The sequence below is a fragment of the Cervus elaphus genome, chromosome 12 (assembly GCF_910594005.1).
Source record: "Cervus elaphus chromosome 12, mCerEla1.1, whole genome shotgun sequence".
NCBI lineage: Eukaryota > Metazoa > Chordata > Mammalia > Artiodactyla > Cervidae > Cervus > Cervus elaphus.
Window position 1 is genome coordinate 36,738,928 of NC_057826.1, and position 20,836 is coordinate 36,759,763.

The window sequence follows — 20,836 nt, forward strand, 5'->3', positions numbered from 1 at the left end:
AAATGCCGAAAAGATTCTTCTACAGCGTCTGACACACAGATTCTGATTTAATTATTGTTCCCGTGATTCTGCAGCCGCCTGCATGTTCCGTGCAAGGCTTGGCTGCTAGCTTAGGGGTGAGTTAAAACCGGATAAGACAAAGCCAGCCTTCAGGGTCGTCTAAGAAATCTTCTCTTGGAAACCTCTCCAGTTGATTCTTTTTGTTTCTTCTCCCTCACATCCTGATTTTTTTTTTTAATGGTAAAAAATCAAGACAACGAGGAATTATTCTGAAAGGAACTTTACAATTTATTCGTGTGCCACATCCCATTTTTGGAGCTTTTAATGTGACTTGGATTAATTCTAAGTTACTTGCCTGCACCAAGGAGCCTCCCATGGGACCCCCGTTTCTGCGGCTCCTTTTCCGGATCTCCTTTTAGAGGGGCTGCTTTTCATCAGTTTTGGCTATCTGAGTTCTCTTGGTTCTCAGTTGCAGGGGCGCTGACGCTCAGCCTGGGCTCGCTCCGAGCGGAGGTTGAGAACCGTGGCGGGCGGCAGGGGGCGCTCGCGTCCTGCTGCGCGGCGACTGCGGACGCGGAGTCCTGCAGGGGGCGCCCAGTTGCCCGGCACCCGGCAGGGAAAGCGAGTCAATCCCCGCACGGCCCCCGCGCGACCCGCGTGACCAGAACGCTCCGGCCGGCCTTCCGGAGCGGGCGGGGTTGGTATATAAGGCGCGGAGGTTGAGATCAGGTTCGGTTCTGGGCGTTAGCATCGTCCGCTCGTGAGGTCCCGCCGGATCCCTCAGGTGAGCCTCCCTCGGATGAAGGCGCTGATCATCTGGCTCGAGGCTGGCTTTGGGATACGTTAGCCGGTTTGGCGTCCACCAGGTTGAGTCCTAGTAGCTGAGTTTTGATCAATATTTTGGATTTTTCTCCCCCTATAGATTTGGAGTCTACTCTTAAGTCATCATGAGCTTTTTCCAACTCCTGATGAAAAAGAAGGAAGTAAGTTTTTAAAGCAATTGAAAATTTTGACTAAAAAGATTAACTTTTAAAGATGAACAGATGGTGCCGATTTGGAGAAAGTATAAAATGATATAGAGCTATTCTGTTATATTTCAAGTGTTTCTCATTGAAACATCGGAATATTTTGTTCTCTGTTAGCTTATTCCTTTGGTGTTTTTCATGGCCGTGGCAGCGACTGGAGCTTCAGCATTTGCTGTATATTCCCTTCGAAAAACCGATGTGATGTAAGTAAGCATTCATCATTTATAGAAACGTTTTTAGTAGTGTTAGGCTGACCTTCAGTTTATGAAATGCATGGTATCAGTTTCCTGGTTTTTCCCAGAGAATAAGAATGTCGAATTGTGAATTGGGATTCAGGGCCAGAAAGCATCCAGGTTTCACAAGGCTATTAAATGATGATATTGATGGAATAAGTTTGTTTCTTGTATCTAAATATCCTTGCATCCATTTCAACCTTTCATCCTCCTCTTCTGCAGAAAAATAAGGTTTTTTTTTTTTTAAACATACATTTTGAAATGTAAAGTTCTTGGATAGTCTTTTGGGATATGTATCATCAATCTTAAATCATCATTTTAATGACATTTTAAAATGTCAGTTTACTAGAAAGGTCTTTCCTAATGTGGTAAAGTTGACTGATTCAGTTGTCTACAATAAACTTAATTTCAGCCCTGGATATAAGGTAAAATACCATGTATCCTGGAATATAAGGAACAGAAAAACTTGAAACTGATCTTGGCCCGATGCAGGACTCCATAGGCAGTAATGGGAAGTTCTGGCAGTTCACCACCTAGAGGGTTCAAGCTGAGCCCTTCTGCCCCTCCCAGAAACTGGGGCAGGAGCTTATCTGCTTGCTCTTAGCCTGGCATTTCCGCTCTCATTGCTCTCAGCTTATGAGGACATTTTCCAGTGTAGCTCCGTAAAGGCACTACAGACCTTGTACCCTGCAGAGAAATTGATCCTTAATGTGTGAGCCAAACTGTGAAACTTTTTAAAGAACTGTTCCATCAATTTCAGTTAGTGATGAATGCCTAAGTATGCACTTGAGTCTGTCCCTAGAGTAGTATAAACCCAATATCAGAGTTGGTTTAAATGCACTTACTTTAATGTTTAATCAGCTTTCTTTTTCTTTTAGCCTTGATCGAAAAAGAAATCCAGAACCTTGGGAAACTGTGGATCCTACTGTACCTACAAAGGTATTGCTACATTAAAATATGATTTATACATAGCCCAAACCTTAGCACCTTTGTCTGCAGAACAGATGTAATACCTTTCGTGTTTAGGGTGCCATTTAGTGTAGTGTTAAGAGAGTGCTGTAGGATTCTGGAGATCTAGTTCACATCCTTGCTCTGTTATTCACAGGTGATTTTAGACAACTTGGTCTCTCTGCGGTTCTCAGAATCTATAAAATGGGCACAGTAATAAGGCCCTGCCTCAGAGATTAGAGGCTTAAGGAAGATAAAGTAGATATAGCCCTTTAGCACGGTGTCTGGCCCATAGGAAGCACTCAGATAATTAACTTTTATCATTGTTGTGATACATCATCTCCTTTTTAACTTATTTTTTATCTATATTGGAGCATAGTTGATTTCCAATGTTCTGTTACAATAGTTTCAGGGGTACAGCAAAGTAACTCAGTTATATATATATATATATATATATGTATACACATATATACACATACATACATATATCCATTCTTTTTCCAATTCTTTTCCCATATAGGTTATTACAGAATACTGAGTAGAACATCCTGTGCTATACATAGGTCCTTGTTGTTTATCTGTTTTATATATAGAAGTGTATGTATATCAGTCCCAGACTTCTGATTTAGCCCTTTCCCCACCTTTCCCCTTTGGTAACCATAATTTTATCTTTGAAATCTATGAGTCTGTTTATGCATGATCTCATTTTATCCACTGTTTATCAAAAGTTAATGTAAGGTCTATTGTGATAAATAACAGGAACTCCTAAAAACAGCAGTGGCATTCTCTGTAAGCAAAATTAGCTAATATCCTCTCATCCAAATGAGTAGATTTTTAAGACTATTGAAAAGACTTTTTTACATTTTAAATATTTTGGAAGTAAACATGTAGTCTGTTGGAATGAACACGACTTAAACTGTCTCCAGAAAGTTGTGTGTGTGTGTGTGTGTGTGTGTTTAAACAAAGCATTCAAATGACACAGCTTGACTTAGGGAAGGGCGTTTAGGATCTTTAAAGCTACATCTTCCTGTTGCTGGGGGAATAGAAAACTTGCGAGAATAAATGCGAATCTCTGAATGTGAGTTCTTTGGAAGTCAAGACTTGTCCTCAGCTCTGTCTTTCCCCTTATTGTGTAACTCGGATCATTGGTACCTTTGTTGAGTGAGGAAATTTTAAGTGCCTAGCTCTGTGCTAGGAACATTATATAGCCATTCACACAGAACAGATACACTTTTTGAGCTTATAGTTCACATAAAATCATAGGAAATAAAAAAATCTAGAACCTGTTAAGTGAAAATGGGGTAAATGTATATGATCTTTCTCTCTAATCCTGTAACACCGAGGAACCCAAAGACTTTATTTAGAGGGGTAGAACCAGTACATGTTACTGTTTTAATTAGAGATGGGAAGAGGTGATTCTTTGGCTACAAATGTTATGGTGATACTTTTTCCGGATGGAACTGTGTACAGATCTGAAAAGGGGACCTGAGGATGGACAGATCCTAACAAAACATTTTAATTTTGTTTTATTTATTTTTTTAAAGCTTGTAACAATCAACCAAGAGTGGAAGCCCATTGAAGAGTTGCAAAAGGTCCGAAGGGCAACCAGGTGACCAGTCCTCGCCTTTTTCTTCCAAAGAGTACTCTATGAATCTAGTGGAAACACTTCTGCACAGACTAGATTATGGATACCAGTGTGCGGAAATGCTTCTGCTACATTTTTAGGGCCTGCCTACATTTTTGGACTCTGGATAAAGAATTATAAAGGTAGTACAGCATAACCACATAGTCCCAAAATAAGATTCTGTGTTGTTTTGTGTATTGAAATTTTTGTGTTTATAATGCCTAAATGTTTTCCTATAAAGATTTGTTAAATTCGATTGTCTCTAATAAAATACCATTTGTGTAAGATTTCTTAAAGATCAGGTACATATTTAAATGGAGGGGAGAGATCTTTTATGGGAGATAAACACATTTTGAAGCATGGAGATTCATTATTAAATTTTATTTATTTTTAATTTTTAAAAGATATTCATTTTTTTTTTTACTTATTTATTTTTTTGTATTTTGGTCATGCCACACGTCATGTGGGATCATTCTCCCACCAGGGATTGGTCCTGGGCCTCCAGTGAAAGCTCTGAATCCTAACCACTAGGCCACTGGGTACCTTCATGGAGCTTCATCTTTTTAAAATAACACCCAGTGCAAATTTCTGTGTAACCTTTTTTTCCAAATTCATGCATTCACCAGAGATCTGTTGAATATCTGCTGTTAGCCGCATACTGTTCTTGTGCAGCCGAGATAAATCAATGAACAAAACCAAATTTTGGAGGGAGAGGAGTAAAAGATGGCAAGTACAATGAGGAAAGTGAAGACGAGATGGAGTATGAGACTTTGGGATTCGTCTTGGAGGAAGTACTGGGATTCTGGCAGTGGTGGGAATGTGGCGTATGTGAGACTGGCCCTCCAGATGCCAAGGCTAACAGTGGTGCTCATGTGGGGAGGGGAGGATGGAGAGCACCCCACAAGTTTGGGGCTTCTCTTCACTCTGGCCAGTGGTCCAGGGAGATCAAAGATGCAATCAAATCCAGCATGCCTTTTGGCACTCCCCCTTGACTGTTCCTGAAAAAGAGACCAAATAGAAAATAGCTTTTCATTTACTTTTTAAAAAAATTGAGATATAATTCACAGAGCATAGTATTTAAAGTTCACAGTTTGGTGGTTTTTTAGTAAATTCACGAAGTTTTACATCTCTAGCACCTAATTCCAGAACATCTTCGTCACCCCAAAAGAACCTACTTCTGATCCCTCTGTCCCCAACCTCAGGCAAACACTAATCTTTGTCCCTATGGATTTGCCTATTCTCTGCACGTCAGATAAATAGGATCACACCTTATGTGACCTTGGTGCTTAACTCTTAACAGCATAATGTTTTCAGGATCCAGCTGTGCTGTACCATGAATCAGTACTTCGTTCCTTTTTATGGCTAATATTCCACTGTGTGGATATGCCACATTTTGTTTATCCATCAGCTGACAGATATTTGGGTTGTTCCTACCTTTTGGCTGTTATGAAGAATGCTGCTGTGAACAGCCACGTGCAAGTTTTTGTGTATCCATATATTTTAATTTCTCTTGGGTATATACCCAGGTTCGTTGACTCATAAAAATCCTAAGTCCCCTTTTCTTAATTTCCATCTGAACATAATAAAAATTTAAGAGAAGTGCTAAATTCTAACCACCTTCAGGGCAATAAAAATTATCTAGATCTTACTAGAGATTTGGCAATTCTGAAAGGATTAAAGCAAGACTACTTTTGCAACTTTTGCTACTTCCTTATCACCTCAAATTTTCCCAGATAAAAATCTCTGATTGTTGATCTCAAGGAATTACATGTACCAATTATGAAGTACAATTTTATTTGCTTAAGCTTCTAAAGAGCATTGTGGCCCTGTAGAGGCAAATAAAAATGAACAGCCTTGTGATGGTTGGCCAATTAGGAGAGCAAATTGTAGTGTTTGGGAGGGGGGACTGTGTCTTTCAACTTTAAAACACAAGTCTGATGGAAATGCAGTGGCTTTACAAGATGAACAAGGCGGTGGAAGGTACCATGCAGTGGGTTTGGGAGGGGAAAAGGCCAACAGCAATATTGAAATGTACGTTTCAAAAGATTTATTGATTTTATTTTTGATAGTGTTCTCAGCATTTTCCCCAAATGTTTTATTTTGAAAAATTTTCAAATATGCAGAGAAGTTGAAAAACTAGTACAAAGAACATTCACACTTTTGATCAGTTGACATTTTTCCACATTTGCTCTATCTTTCTGTATACTGTGCTTTTTAAAATGAACTCTGAAACTAAGTTACAAGGTAAAGCTATTTATGCCTAAGAGTAAGGATATTCTAGCCAACTGTTACACTATTATCAGTCCTAAGAAAATTAACATTAATTCAAACATATGACCCATTTCCTCTAATTTTAATGTCCTTTATAACTGTATTTTTTAGTCCAGAGGCTTATCTAAGCTTCACTTGTTGCATTTGATTGTTAGGCTGTTGTACTGAATATCCGACAGCTATGTGGTCATGGAGGTGACTCCCAAGGAGCTTATAGAACTGCTTTCTCTAGAGTTTGATCTGGATGCGATTCTCTTGGATTGTGGGCTTTGAAATTTAAATTTGAGACATCCTAATGACATTTTCAAGTAATCTAAATATTTAATAAGTTGTACAGTTATTGGGCATTCACTGTCTGGTGGGTGTTGTGCTGACCTCAAGGATCTGACAGGAAAAGGACACACACTTATGAACAAATCCAAGCAATGTGATGACAATAAAGCAAGGACAGAAATGAGCACATGGTACAAAGGAAGCCTTCCGGAAGAACAGGGATTCCTGAAAATCTAGTTTCTTTCAAAACCAGTAATTAAAATTCAGAAAGGCAATTGAAGTAGAGACACATATTTACCAAGCCACAGAGGGCTCAGATAGCAATCTTTAGAAACTTGAGTAATTTAGTACATGAAATTTAATATTGGAGGGTAAGGTGGGATAAGATATTATGCTATTATCCTGCAGGCACAAAGGAACTAGATTAGGATTTTTATTATATATATAAGATGGGGATGAACATCATACAGTTTACTTAAGGGAGTGTTGACTGTTACCAACTAGAGGTTTGTGATGTGCGTGGAGGCCAGAGACCAGCTGCTGCCAGTGGTCCTGGGTCCAGGTGGTGAGCCATGACTCGCTAAGGAAATGGCAGAGGGAATGGAGAAAGAAGGATGTACTTGAGAGTGATTGAAGGGGGGAAGGCCTCAAGGCTTATTGGATGTGGCTGGACTCAGATTTCTCACCCCAGTGGCTGGGTGGGTGGTGGTGCCAAGACCGAGGATACAGGAGGGAAATAAAATGGAATGTTCAAGGGAGGGGTGGATAAGGAATGAGTTAGGTTTTGGAACTGTTCATCGGAGAGCCCAGGAAGCTATCTAGGTAAATTATTTCTCAAGAACTGCAAAGATGTGTGTTGGAGACAGTTCAAAGGATGATAAAAGCCAGGGTGTGGATGAAACTGCCTACAGAGCCAGTTATAGAGTGATATGAAGACGAAACAGACAGGAGTGTCATCATGAAGGGCATGGGCTGGAAAGAGGATGTGGGCCCTGGTGAGGACGGAGAGAGGGCTTCCCAGGTGACTCAGTGGATAAAGAATCTGTCTGCAATGCAGGAGACACAAGAGGGTTCAGTCCCTGGGTTGAGAAGATTCCCTGAAGAAGGGCATGGCGACCCACTCGAGTATTCTTACCTGGAGAGTCCCATGGACAGAGGAGCCTGGTGGGCTACAGTCCATGGGGCCACAGAGACACATGACTGAAGTGACTGAGCACATATGCACAAGGACTGAGGAATATGGGGAAGGAGAATCAGCAGATACATCATGGAGCCCAGAGAAGAAGGAATGCTCTTCCCTCGTTGGTTCCAGTTTGCAATTAAACCAAAAACCCAGAGTCCTTCAGTTAATGTCCTTGAGCCTTAAGCAAACACCCATCATTCTCTCCTACATAAAAAGAAGATATGGAATTAAGCTTTCTGAATAAAAAGGTTAAAGTCCATATCACTAAAAAACGAGTGAAGTCTAATTACGTACTCACTCAACATTATTTTCCTGGGGGAAATTTCCTCACATTTTAGTTGAGACTTTGGAGAATGAAACTACAGGCTCTGAAATCAGACCACTCTGCCACTTTTCTACCCATGTTTTGTAACTCAGATTCCTGGTCTATGAACTTGGGTTAATCTGTACCTGCTTGGGTTAGTTGTGAAGATGATGTGAGATAAAAATACCTAACTTGGTTCTTAACATGCAGTAGTTGCTCAGTGTGTGTGTGTGTGTATTCAGTTGCTCAGTTGCATTCAATTCTTTGCAACCAGCCCTCTAGGCACCTCTGTTCATGAGATTCTCCAGGCAAGAATACTGGAGTGGCTTGCCATTCCCTTCTCCAGGGGATCTTCCCAACCCAGGGATTGAACCTGAGTTTCCTGTATCTCCTGCATTGGCAGGCGGATTCTTTACCTCTAGCATCATGTCATGGTCCTTTTTGCTTTCTAAAGAATGATTATTACTATAAAAGAGAAAGCTCTTAATGTGTTGAAAATTATATTCTTCCATGAGTGAGAATGTTGCCTGTTTGAAATTCACACATGTCGACTTCTGGTAACTGGTCCACCTTTGGCTCACAACGCCCTAGTTATAAACCTTTGCCAGAGCACAGACACACCCAAAGATAAACAGGGCTCACCTTTACTCTCACCTACAGAGACACTGAGCTAGAAACAAGAGCCTCTGCATGTGTGTGCACATCTAGAAAAGACATACTAGCAAAAGTAATTATTTATATATTTATATATATATAATATATGGACATGAATTTGAGCAAATTCTGAGAGTGGAGGGCAGAGGAGCCTGGCGTGCTGCAGTCTATGGGGTTGCAAAGTGTCGGACACAATTTAGAGACTGAACAACAGCAATATAATGTTAAAAATGTCACTAGCAACCTACCTTTATTTTAGTAATCACCGTATTCCACAAACACACTACGTATATTCTTACATTCAAAAATGATGGTAGGTGGAGTTCCTTAGTAGTCTTCCACTCCATGCTCTTACTGCAGAGAGCCTGGGTTCAATCCCTGGTCAAGGAACTAAGATCCCACATTCCACAAGCCATGCAGAATGGCAAAAAAAAAAAAAAGTTTGTATGAATAAGGAAGGGAGGTGAAGTTGAGTATATGTATGTAAGAGAACACTAGGAATCTAATTAGTTTTCCTGGTAATTATTCCTTATAATATCTTTTCTCCACGATTAGAAAGTTACTCTCAGGTATTTATGTAGTTTCTCCCTAAAAACTAAGGCTTTGGTTTTAGTAGCATTTTACTACATCATTTGCCTGTGTGCTTACTACTTAGCTTTAAATTGAAAATTAGAATAAAATTAAGGAAAAAAAAACAAAAGCCATTTTGATAACTCTTGCTAACATGCTAAAAACAAAGTGCTGTTTTACCTGGTGTGACTTATGATACATATATAATAAAATATTGCTTATTTGGAGAGAGGGCATACTATTTAAAAAATTAAACTCTACTTTTTTGTATTTTCACCCAGTAATACATGTGATTTTTCCTTTATTTAGTTGTGTATAATCATGAAGTTGATACTATTCTATTCCCCAAGTGTTTGTTCAGGTTGCATTGCCTTAGGCAAGTTAACCTGATTATTTTGTAATGCCTGTGTTTATCTCAATTTTCCTTATCAACATTAACAAGAAATGAGTTCATGTCACAAGGCAAATGTGACTGTTTGCTTGTTATTTTGGAGACAAGTTCATTGAGTCAATCACTGGACATTTCTCAAATTTTGTTCCAGATTTTTGAAAGTAGAATCATTATTTATTTATTTTACATTTAGATATCCTTCAGATACTTGGAGGCTTTTTGGATGTGCATACCCTTCAGGGCACAAAGACTTGAACCTCTTGGTTTGCCTAATTTTGTGGGGTTTTCTGGGTCAATTGAATAACGAACCCTTTTCAGAGGTCACCTCCAGGCCACTTACTGGGAAAGTGCACCGTTTTCTTTTTAAATTATTTTTTTAAATTCAAGCATAGTTTAGATAGAATAAAATGAACAGGACATAATGGTTCAGTTAGAAGTTTTGAAAATTATACGTACCCATGGAAGTATCAGGCAAAACAAGTGAAAGTAAAAGTCTCTCAGTCATGTCTGACTCTCTGTAACCCCAGGGAATTCTCCAGGCCAGAATACTGGAGTGGGTAGCCTTTCCCTTCTCTAGGGGATCTTCCCAACCCAGGGATTGAACCCAGGTCTCCCACACTACAGGCAGATTCTTTACCAGCTGAGCTACAAGGGAAGCCCATCAGACAAAGCAAACTATTGAACATTTCTATCACCCCAGAAAGTTCTCTTGTGGCACAATTTACTTTAAAACCCACCAAACTGTACACTTTAAGAGGGTGAGTTTTATGGTATATGAATTATATTTTAAAAAATCTGCTCTATATTTATTTGCTCTCTCACCTCAAGAAATAACAGGGGTTGGCATAACTTTTTCCACCATATGTAGTAGTCTGCCCCCAATCCCCATATATTGTTACATTTTGGTTGTTTTCTTTTCCGAAAACAGAAAACTGGAAGTTATTGCAGATTGTAAGAAACACACCAACAAGAACACCTGGGCCAGGCCTTGTAGTTCAAGCTGTCCCTGCAGTGATAACAAACAGGCGTCCCTGGGCTTGGGTGTGGATAGACCCGGAAGCAGAGTTCAGACACTGGGTTGACCTGGTATCTAAATGATGTAAACATTACCACCCACAGAGGAAGGGCCCAGGCAGGCTACAAGAGTTACTGTAGCAACTAGACTATCCCTGCAATAAATCCTCTCCAGGACAAGGCTGTAAGCAGGCAAAGCAGGAGAAGTCACAGTTGACTTCACAACTGGATTAGTGTATGCTCCACCAGCTCATCTATGGTGTATGTCAGAGCTTGCCCAGAGAGCAAGGAACCTTCCATATCACCAAACCCAGTCCTCCCAAACCACACTAGGAAGCTGGCTCATTCTTTCAGTAAAAACAGCTGTTCTCAAACCTGAGCTGTTCTCAAACACCAGGCTCTCCTGTGAGGCATGTTAAAACATGGATCGTTGCTGTTGTTTTAGTCGGTAAGTCATATCTGACTCTCTGCGACCCCGTGGACTGTAGCCCTCCAGGCTCCTCTGTCTAAGGGGATTCTCCTGCCATGAACACTGGAGTGTGTTACCATTTCTTCTCCAGGGTATCTTCCAGACACAGAGATCGAACCTGGGTCTCCTGCATTGGCAGGTGGGTTTTTGACCACTGAGCCAGCTGGGAAGCCCAAAACATGGATTGCTGTGCTCCCAATGCAAAGCTTCTGCTTTAGTGATTCTGAGGTGGCACCTAAGTATTTGGGGTTCTAATGCCTCCCCCAGTCCAGGCTGCCTGCTCAGTCACACTGACCCCAGCACCCTAACCTGAGGAGTGGTGGGTCTAGAAGGTGTCTGTGGCGTTAGATGCAGATGCCTTTTTGACATCTTCATTTCTCTCTAGAGATGACACTACTGACCACCCATGTCAGGACAGATGGCAGTGGTTCTACCAGTAACAATCAAATCTGACATGAATTCAGCTTCATGGTGGGCCCAGTGGGCAGGGAGCAAGCAGACAGGTCAGCATGTGACTCCAGGCTCTGCCAATCTAGAGCTGGGTGACCTGGGTGGTTTTCCTAACTTCTCAGAATGTTACTTTGCAAAAGGATCCTTTGCAAAAGGATCGTCTTAAGGGTAAGCCAGTGCAATGGGTTAATATTTAGAAATGTCTTCACTGAGATATCTTATTTCTGCACTATTTCCTCCTTGCTCTTCTTCCCTCCAGTGTTCAGTCAGAGCACCTTTTGCCTCAGGGTAAGGACTGAGATGCAAAAACAGTCCTACTCTGGGACTTCGCTGGTAGTCAAGTGGTTAAGAATCTGCCTTCTTCACCAATTCCCTGACACATTCCCTGACTCAGGTTTGATCCCTGGTCAGGGAACTAAGCTTCTTCCGGTGGCTCAGTGGTTAAAGAATTTTCCTGTAATACAGGAGACACAGGTTCAATCCCTGGGTCAGGGCGGTTTCCTGGAGGAGGAAGTGGCAATCCTCTCCAGTGTTCTTGCTTGGAGAATCCTGTGGATAGAGAAGCCTGGTGGGCTAAAGTACATGGGGTTCCAGAGTCGTACGTGACTGAGTGACTAAACATGCACGCAAGGAACTAAGACCCCACATGTGCTATGCTATGCTATGCACTGTGCTCCATCGTGTCTGAGTCTTTTGCTACCCCATAGACTGTAGCCTGCCAGGCTTCTCTGTCCATGGGATCTCCCAGGCAATGGGGCAAGTAAGTCCTTCGCCCTCCCCCAGCCACAACTACTGAGCCTGCACACCACAACTAGAGAAGCCTGCACATTGCAATGAAGACCCAGCACAGCCTCATCACCTGGGTCCACACCCATACCTCCTGAATCTGCATCTCTGGAGGGAGGCCCAGGATTCTGGGTTCAGTACACATCCTCTTCAGGGTCCTGCATGGCTTAAGTTTGAGAAGCTCTCGTCTGGAACAAATAAATAGAAACACAGAGGCTTCGAAATCCATAGCTGACACCATAGCCTGCCCCAAAGCCAGAAGGCACATATTTGTGGCAAGTTGGGAGAGAAAGGGTTTTTCTTTGGTGGACAAGCCTTGGTAAATTGAGGCCAGAGGTTATGTTCTAAGCCACAGCATCTGGAAGACTTTGTGATGGTGTAGTAGCCATCTGTATATCCCAAAGGAAAACCAGTTTGACAAGCAGGAGGAAGAGAGGATGAGAAGAGGCTGAGATTAGATCTTCAAGTACCTGCAGGGTTTTCTGTCCCCTTGTCAGTGGTCCCGTGAGGCCCTGGCTTGAAAAAGGATTACTGTGTCAGACAGACTCTCTCAGAAGCTTAAAGTAAGAGACAAAAGTGACAGCCAGGGGAAAGTCAGGGACATCATAGGGTCACTTTCACCCTAAGTTATTGAAGGAGTATGGGTGGAAAGAAGTCAGTCAGGAGAGAGGGGGTACCTGAGCAGAAAGCGAGGAAGGGGCCAAGGTATGGGCAGTTGCACGTGTCCAGAGTCACTAGGATTATTGCTATGAGCTCAGGGCCCTGGGAAGGGGTGCCGGCAGTTCAGAGACAGAGCCTCAGTCACTCCGCATCTCCTGATTGTAGACTGTTCAGTCAGTGTCTCGTCCAATTTGTCTGAGGGTCACTGCTCCAGGCCTGCCCTTGACCTCACCCTGAGCAGACCCTGGGGAAGGTTCTATCCCTGCAGATCTCTGACTATGGAGGAGCTGGCATGAGGAGGGGAAGAGGCTGGCAGAGGCAGGGGGTTGGGGAGTAGGCTGTATTGCCCTGCAGTGTTGGGCAATATGGGAGTGTCCCTGAGTTTCCTGGAGAGTTGGCTCATTTCCTTGACCAAAAACAAAACTGGGACGCCCTTGGTGAAGTCAGTTTCAGTTTCAGCTGCTTTGCACACGCACAAAAAATTCTTTCTCTTCTTGACTGGAAAACTTACACCTAAAACTTGAGCGTGTTGTTGGGTGAGCCAGAAGGTGTGGGTTTCCTCTTACTCTGAAGGACCTTTGGGGAAATGACCCACACAGTCAGCGGATGGTGGCACCTTGTTCAGCATGCTCAGAACACGGTTCATGATGGACAGGTCGGTAGGTGGCTGGATCCATGTACAGACCGCTTCCTCAAAGGAGCCTTTACTGAGGCCCAGGCAGATCCTCTTGCCCACATTTCCACAGTCCTGTGACCCTTTCCTTTAATAACTTTTTCAGACTCATTTTATGTGCATTTGGAAGTCTAATTTCTTCCCCCACAAATCTGGAGCGCCATGGGGACCTATTTTCCACTTGTCATTGGATCACTAAGCCACTGGTATGTGCCTGGTGTGTCATGGGCACGCGTCATATCTATTTGTTGGATAAATGAATACTTAAATGTATGCCAAAGTTCAATTATGGCACGAGTCTTTGCAAAAGGATTCATCACGGTTGAATCATCCAGAAAACACTTAAGGGGCATCTGCTACCTGCCATGTGCCGTGCTAGGTGATACGGTGAGAGGGCTTATATGAAGGGACAGATAACAGGGGCACAGGTAGAACTTCCCTGGTGGTCCAGTGGTTACGATGCTGCACTTCCAGTGTGGGGGGTGCAAGTTTAATCCCTGATTGGGGAACTAAGATACTACTTGCCACATGGCCAAAAAAAGAAAATCAGCACAGGCTGGGGGTAAGGCCCACCCTCTACTGTGGCTGCTCTGGTGTCTCATCCTGTTGTTCTTCCTGTGAAGGAAGCCGTTTCATACCTGGTCGTGGTTGGGGGTAATCAAGAGCACATCCTAGCTCTCATAGTTAGAGGAACAGACGTGGCCATCCTATGTGGGAGCCTTGCATGGTCAGACAGTCCATGAACCACCTAGATTTAGAATTAGAGGCATAGGAAGTTGGACATGGGAGAGATCTCACAGATGGCCCATTGAGTCTGCTCACCCTGGGCCCCCACATACAGACCAGCCTGTGCTCACAGTTCCGAGAGCCCCAAGCTCTCCGCATCTGAAAAGCTGGGAAAGAATGGCCCAAGTGCTGTGGTGAGGATTCAATGACATGATGCTCACAACACTTCTGTGAAGAACCTGGCCAGTGAGGGCAGGGTCCTGCCCACTCCGAACACATGGGCCATACTGCTCACCTCCCTCCCATTGGCCCCAGGCTCTCTGTACTCCAGACAGCACTCTGGGGCAAAGTCATGCTGCCCAGGGGGCAAGGGAGCTGAGGTCACTGTCTGCTCTCCATTCTTGTCCCTGAGTCACTGCCTGGGTCTGAAAAGGGGAAAGCCAGCCTTGCTGGCTGCAGCCACCCTGCTTGACTCCGCTGGTTCTGGGGATCCCCACTGTCCCTCGGGGTCTTCTAATGCCTGGGGTCCGGCAGTTGCCGAGGACAGCAGGCAGACAGTAGAGTCAGGAGCCCTCTCCACTTTGCTGCCTGTTCTCCATGGAGCCTGCCTCTGGGGAATCTGTGAGGTGTGTGGTGTTTTTTTCCAGTCCCTTCTGCTGGTGTCAGGTCAGCCGCCCACAAGCCACCCGCCCAGGGGGCTCACATCAGCTACCTTCACTTCAACCCGCGGCTCTTGGCTCGCTCATACCGAAAGCTGGCTGGCATCCTGGAGAACTCATGCGCCCTCACACGGAAGCCACGGAATTTCCCCAGTAATTTGGCAACTCCAATTTCCCCCTTTGGCAACTCCAAGACCATAGGAAGTTCACAGCTGGTGAGACACAGAATGTGAGGGAGGAGGCGCCAGCCGTGACCACTGTCTGGGGCCCCTCCCAAGGGGACAGGAAAGCTCCGAGTCTCCACAGACAGGACCCTGACACCACCAGGGAGCACCTCGGCTGCAGGTGGGTCTCATGTTACGTACCTGACACCAGCTCCCCCCCCACCCCACCGTCTAGGGCTGGAGTTGTCAGTCCTGGCTGCACCCCAGGCCACCAGGTACATCAGAATCTCTGGGGCGGGACCAAAGTGGGTTACCTGTGCTTTTTTAAGTTTTCCAGGTGTTTGCTGTGTGCACATGGTGTTGAGGGTCGCCACTTAGGAAAATAAAACCCTTAAATCAAATCTTTGTGTTTGGGTGTGTGGGGCCTGGGGGCAGCCAAGGTTCAGATCCTGCCCCTATTACTTACTAGTTGTGCCTTCACAATTCTGAGTTTGAAGCCTCAATCTCCTCATCTGTTAATGTGAGAATAATAATGTAAGTGTCTACTTTGTGGGATTAGATGTGCCAGTCTGCTTACAATAGTGCTGGTCACTGCCTCCTGACTATTTCCTTATAAATCATACTCTGTCTTGTCTCTACCTCCAAATGTGAAACCTGTGTCTACCCAGCTTGGAGTGCCCAATACTTTGTCTATACAGTGCTTTGCACATCACTATACTCAATAAATACGAGTCAAATAAAGGAGTTGGAAGAGGATCCTTGTGCAGTGCTAAGACTTGTTTCCTAATTAAGCATTGGAGTAAATCCACAGTCCATATACTGATTCTGTTTAGCAAATTATTACTTTTTTGTGTCCGCTATGTGCTGGGCCCTAAGTATTTGATGATAAAGACATAATTGCTGTCACTGAGGAGTTGAGTCTGACGGGGACACAGATTCATGACCTCACACTTTATCGTCTATAAAGTTAGTACAGAAGCACTCCAGGCAAGAGGAGGAGGACGGGGTGCAGGAGAAGGAACAAGAGGAGGGTGAGGAGGAGGGGGAGGTAGAGGAAGAGAAGGGGAGGAGGGAGGTATCCACACAGAGAATGGCAGATGACTTTTGAGATTTTTTTTCAAGTTTTTTATTTATTATTATTAATTTAGTTTTGGCTGTGCCGGGTCTTGGTTGCTGTGTGGGTTTTTCTCTAGCTGCTGCGAGCAGGAGCTACTCTAGTTGTGGTGTGAGGGCTTCTCTCTGCCACCAGCCCCAGGCGCTTGGGCTTCAGTGGTCCTGTCACATGCGCTCAGCAGATGCGGCTCTCGGGCTCTAGAGCGCAGGCTCAGTAGTAGCACAGGGGCTAAGTTGCTCGGCGGCGCGCACGTGCGGGCAAGTGCACGCTCAGTCCTGTTGACTCTATGACCCCATGGGCTGTAGTCCATCAAGCTCTTCTATCCTTGGCAGTTTCCGAGCAAGAATGGGAGAGTGGGTTGCCATTTCCTCTTCCAGGGGATCCTCCTGACCCAGGGATGGAACCCCCAGTCTCCTGCATTGGCTGAGGTGGGTCATAACAACGGGAAGGAGCTTGTCAGATGGAGAAGCAGAGAAGGGTGTTGGAGGCAGAGGGAACGGCACCTACAAACCCAGAGAGGCCTGGAGCGTGTTGCGCCATGTTCGAGGATGGTGTGACGAGGCAGGAAGGAGCATGGGGTCCACTTGGTGGGAGATGAGGTTGGACAGTCAGGGTGAAGCCCAGCTGGGAAAGGCTTGGGGGCTGGGCTGAGGGGCTGGGGCTTTATCCTGTAAGGACAGGGAGAGACCCGTCCTGTTTGCGGGCCGGGCGCACACCTGTGTTTGGTTTCTTCCTTAAGGCATTAAGGCAGCCACTCCTCGCCCAGGGGAGCCCTGCCCCCGCGTCACTGAGCGGCCTTTTCCTCCTGGTCCCCGCCCGGGAGAGCCTGTCAGGTTGGGTCAAGCTTTGTCCCCGCTTCCTGGTGTCAGAGGGGCAGATGAATGAGATGGGTGTGAAGGAAGGTGCAGGCGGGGGTGGCCGTGATTTCCGTTGAGTTTCACTCACTGGAGGCATGACTTTGGGCTTCAAACCAGCTGGAAAAGCTGGGGCAGCCTACCCTAAACAGGTGGGCTGGGGGTAGGGTTAGCCAAGGGCCCCTGGCGGAGGGAGGCCCAGGAGACTGCCTTTTTTGTTGTCAAGCACGATTACCTCGCCTGCTGTGGTACCGTGGGCGCTGAATTCCCTCTCAGACAGCAGCTTCCTCAGCTTTGAAGTGAAGGAGGCGGGCCACGCCATCTCCCAACCCCGATTCCGAGGGAGGAGCGTAGGACTCGGCGCGCAGGCTGCTGGAGGTGGGGGACTGCCCGGCAGGACAAAGCCTCTTCTAGAGGGACGGGCGGCTTTCCAAGGCTCGCCTCCCTGCCGGACCTCGGCTGCTCCGGGACCTGCCCGCAGCCGGGCGCAGGCTGACGCGGGACCTCGGAGGTGCGAGCGGAGGTCCGCCTCCAGACCCGGCAGATGAGAGACCAGGCAACTCGGCCGTGCTGCGCCGGGAACAGCGCTGGGACGCAGGAGGGGCCAGCTGCTCCCTGGGGGTTCCCCCTCCTTTCCCGGGGTCCCTCTCCCCCCCGCCGCCCGGGGGCAGTGAGGAGCCCACAAGAGTTAAGTCCAGGGGCAGACACCGGGCCCCGCAGGCAGGGTGGTGGGTGACAGCAGGACGTCAGCAGGGGCCTCTGGGCGGAGAGCCCGCCCAAAGGATGGAGACACCCCCACCCCCGCAAAGCCAGCCAGACCGCCGGCGCTCGTCATCCCCCAGACACCCCCACCAGGCAGCCCCGCCTCTTCCGCCGCCCACCCATCCTTACTCACTCAGTCACCTGAAAGCTCTGGTCTTCAAAAGCATCCTTGTTTTAAAAATAATTTCTGTTTCCTTTATTAGCACTCAGCTCCAGCTTTCATAAATATGTGAAATCGATGTAAATAATTTTTTAATTAAAAATGCACATGTTCCCAGGTGGATCAAGAAGACCTAGTGGTCATTCTCAGGAGTTCTGTGTTGGGCCTGGGGAACACAGCCCTGTACTCAGCGTCCTCACAGGGCTGAGGGCCATCACAGGACCACAAGGGGGCTTCAGGGAAGACTCTCGGGAGGAAACCTTGAGCTGAGACCTGGGGCTTAACAGAGATCTGGCCAATGAAGAAGAGAGGGCATCTCAGGAGAGGGGCCGACCTAGGCAGGATCAGCAGGTGGGCAGCACCAGGAGTCGTGGTCAAGCAGGGTACTGAGGAGGAAATGTTCCTTTTTCTGAACTCGTCACACTGATAATCATTTGTACAAGTATCTGTCAATATCTGCCCAGGTAGGTTACAAGCTCCAGGCGAGGAAACGGTATACATTTTATGGTTCCTCAGGATACTGGTGTTCAGTACGATGACTGGCACACAGTAAGTATTCAGTTAGATTGGTGTTAATTGACCAAGTAAATGAGAATTCTCTGGTTAATGTGGGTTTGGTCAGAAAGAGCTGAGAAGCCAAGCTAACTAGAGTGTGAATGTTATCGTAAGGGCAGTAGGGAGCCACTAAAGGTTGTAAATACTTGACAACAACAAAAGTTTTAAATAAGGGAATGACTCGGTCAGCTTTGTGTTCCAGGAATCCCTTTTTGGCTTTGGTCTGGAGAATGGCTGGAGCCAGAGTCCAGGTGGCAGACATATTGTCCTTACCTTGGAGCACTGTTTGACTTAGTATCTCTTTATGTGACTCTCCCTCAGTAGGCCATGAGCCCTGGAGGGCCAGGGCCAAGCCTGTTCACCCAGCACACATGGCACGTGGTAACGGCTCTGTGGGTTTAATGGGTGAAATTCTGATTGGAAGTTGCAAATGCAACTTTAAGGGTAGGTGATGATGTTTAATGCATGCAATATCACAGGCAACTTTCAAAACATGGGGAGCATGAAGGAAAAGGTCATTTAAGTTTGGGAAGCAGTGGTCAGAGCTCTGGGAGGTGGGGTGGAGGAGGAGGAGGAGGGGTGTGGGGAGATGGAGCGGGCTTCCCAGAGCTGTGACAGTTGCTGGACTGATGAGGCCTTCCAGGTTTGGGATCTTTCTGAGATGTGAGGCTGAGGTGGGAAGCAGCAGGTTTGGAGGACTAGGTGAGGTATTTGGGTGTCTATGGGACATCCAGCTTGAGACTGGGGTGTCTCCAGCAATAGAAGATTCTGGAAGCTTTCAGGGTGAGCATATGGCAGAATGTGGGGAAGTGTCTGGAATTCCCTGGAGAGGAGAACTTTTAAGTAGGAGCGGAGGAGTGAGTCAGGGAGTCAGGCGGGATGGAGAAGCTCATCCAGGAGCTCCTACCGCAGAACTGTGAGCCGGTGACTTCCTCTCTGTTCCCTCCAGACTCTTCATTATGAGCCCATCATAACAGCCCTGTCAGGAACCAGCACTGCAGAGCCTCTGGTGAAGCCCAACTCCATGGGGCTCAACTTCTGTGTGTTCTTGGCTCACCTCCCTTTTGTGATCAAATTGCCACATTCTGTGATTGCCTTCTGTCTTCACAAGACCTGCCTTCTGGACATTATATTTTCCTCCACTCAGTCACTTTACTGATTTCATTTCTGCTTATCACCTTTCTCGTGCTCCTGGCTTTTCCAAATAGTTCTGCCCACGCCCTAGTGAGCCAGGCTCCCTGATGCTATGTCCTGGGGGAACCGAGGGTGTTTTCCAGCTTTTCTCCACTTCCTCCCCTTTTCTCCCCCCTTGTCTGCCTGAGCAAAGGTCCAGCACTGGCAGCAGTGGGGGGAAGACAGGGCTGGCTGCCCTCCCAGCCACTGTGCATCCAACTGTGGGCCAGGCACGATGGTGTACCTGTCAACAAATAACTGGTACTTGGGGCAGAAAGCCCTGATTTCTTAATTTCTGTGGTGTAAATGTTTCCACCACCATCAGTTTCAAGCTACCAACAAGATGTTACTGAATGCAGAATTGGGGACAGGTGGGCAGCAGTGCACTGTCACATAATATTTCCAGCAAGCAGACGCAACAGGTGTAGACAGCCTCAAAAGCAAATATAATTACAAACTTCGGTCAAATAATTGGGAAGTTTTGAGTATTTGTTGCTTTTAAAAAATATAACTTTCTCTTGTAAGATTTTATAATTATTATTATAATGGCTATTTAACAACTACTTTGCAAAAACCAAAACAACAGCTTTGCAGAATTCCTTAAAACTTAACAATTAGATCTTGTAAGCAGTACAGACTGGCTTCAGCAAACCACTGGGTGCCACATGGGCCAGGAGAATAAGTGGAGACTCCAAGCCCCAAACTGGAGAGCATTCTCACCTGCAGCCTCTCCCTGCCCAGGCTGTGTGGGTGGCAGGTGACAGGTAGCAAGCCTCTGCAACCCAGGAGGAGCAGAGCTGGGCTCTGGGCACCCCCTCCCACCTGTAGACATGCACTTTTCTCTGCGCCCACCCAAGCCCCAGCCTCCAGACACCTACCTTAGTAGCCTCCAGAATGAGGAAGTCTGAGTGGTGCAATTTCCTCTAACCTAGAATGTGTGAAATACTGCTCAGAAAGCAGGCTTGCCCAATTACCCACAATGAAAAGCCAGGAGAGGACAAAGCCTCTCTTTCTAAGCTTCTCTTTATATCAGTGGGCTGCAAGGCAGGTCGTGCTCGGTCTGAACAGACGTGGGATGGAGAGGACTTCAGGCGTGCAGCTCAGTCTGTGGGCCTTTCTGAACATTAAAAATGAAAAGCAC

The 20,836-nt window shown here is 45.8% G+C and overlaps 1 protein-coding gene across 1 annotated transcript; it reads left to right on the forward strand.

The window, feature by feature from the left end:
• Positions 1-678: 678 nt before the first annotated feature.
• Positions 679-4,117, forward strand: C12H15orf48 (chromosome 12 C15orf48 homolog). The gene is made up of 5 exons (XM_043919943.1): positions 679-784; positions 923-983; positions 1,143-1,228; positions 2,137-2,197; positions 3,751-4,117. The coding sequence occupies exons 2-5, from the start codon at positions 948-950 to the stop codon at positions 3,817-3,819; spliced, it is 252 nt and encodes an 83-aa protein (XP_043775878.1). The 5' UTR covers positions 679-784; positions 923-947; the 3' UTR covers positions 3,820-4,117.
• The last annotated feature ends 16,719 nt before the right edge of the window (positions 4,118-20,836 follow it).

Excerpts from the sequence above, each read along its gene's own strand:
- C12H15orf48 (XM_043919943.1), top strand. The coding sequence starts at position 948 with ATGAGCTTTTTCCAACTCCTGATGAAAAAGAAGGAA. Across the intron at positions 984-1,142 it reads TCCTGATGAAAAAGAAGGAA|CTTATTCCTTTGGTGTTTTT; the intron begins GTAAGTTTTTAA and ends GTTCTCTGTTAG. Across the intron at positions 2,198-3,750 it reads ATCCTACTGTACCTACAAAG|CTTGTAACAATCAACCAAGA; the intron begins GTATTGCTACAT and ends ATTTTTTTAAAG.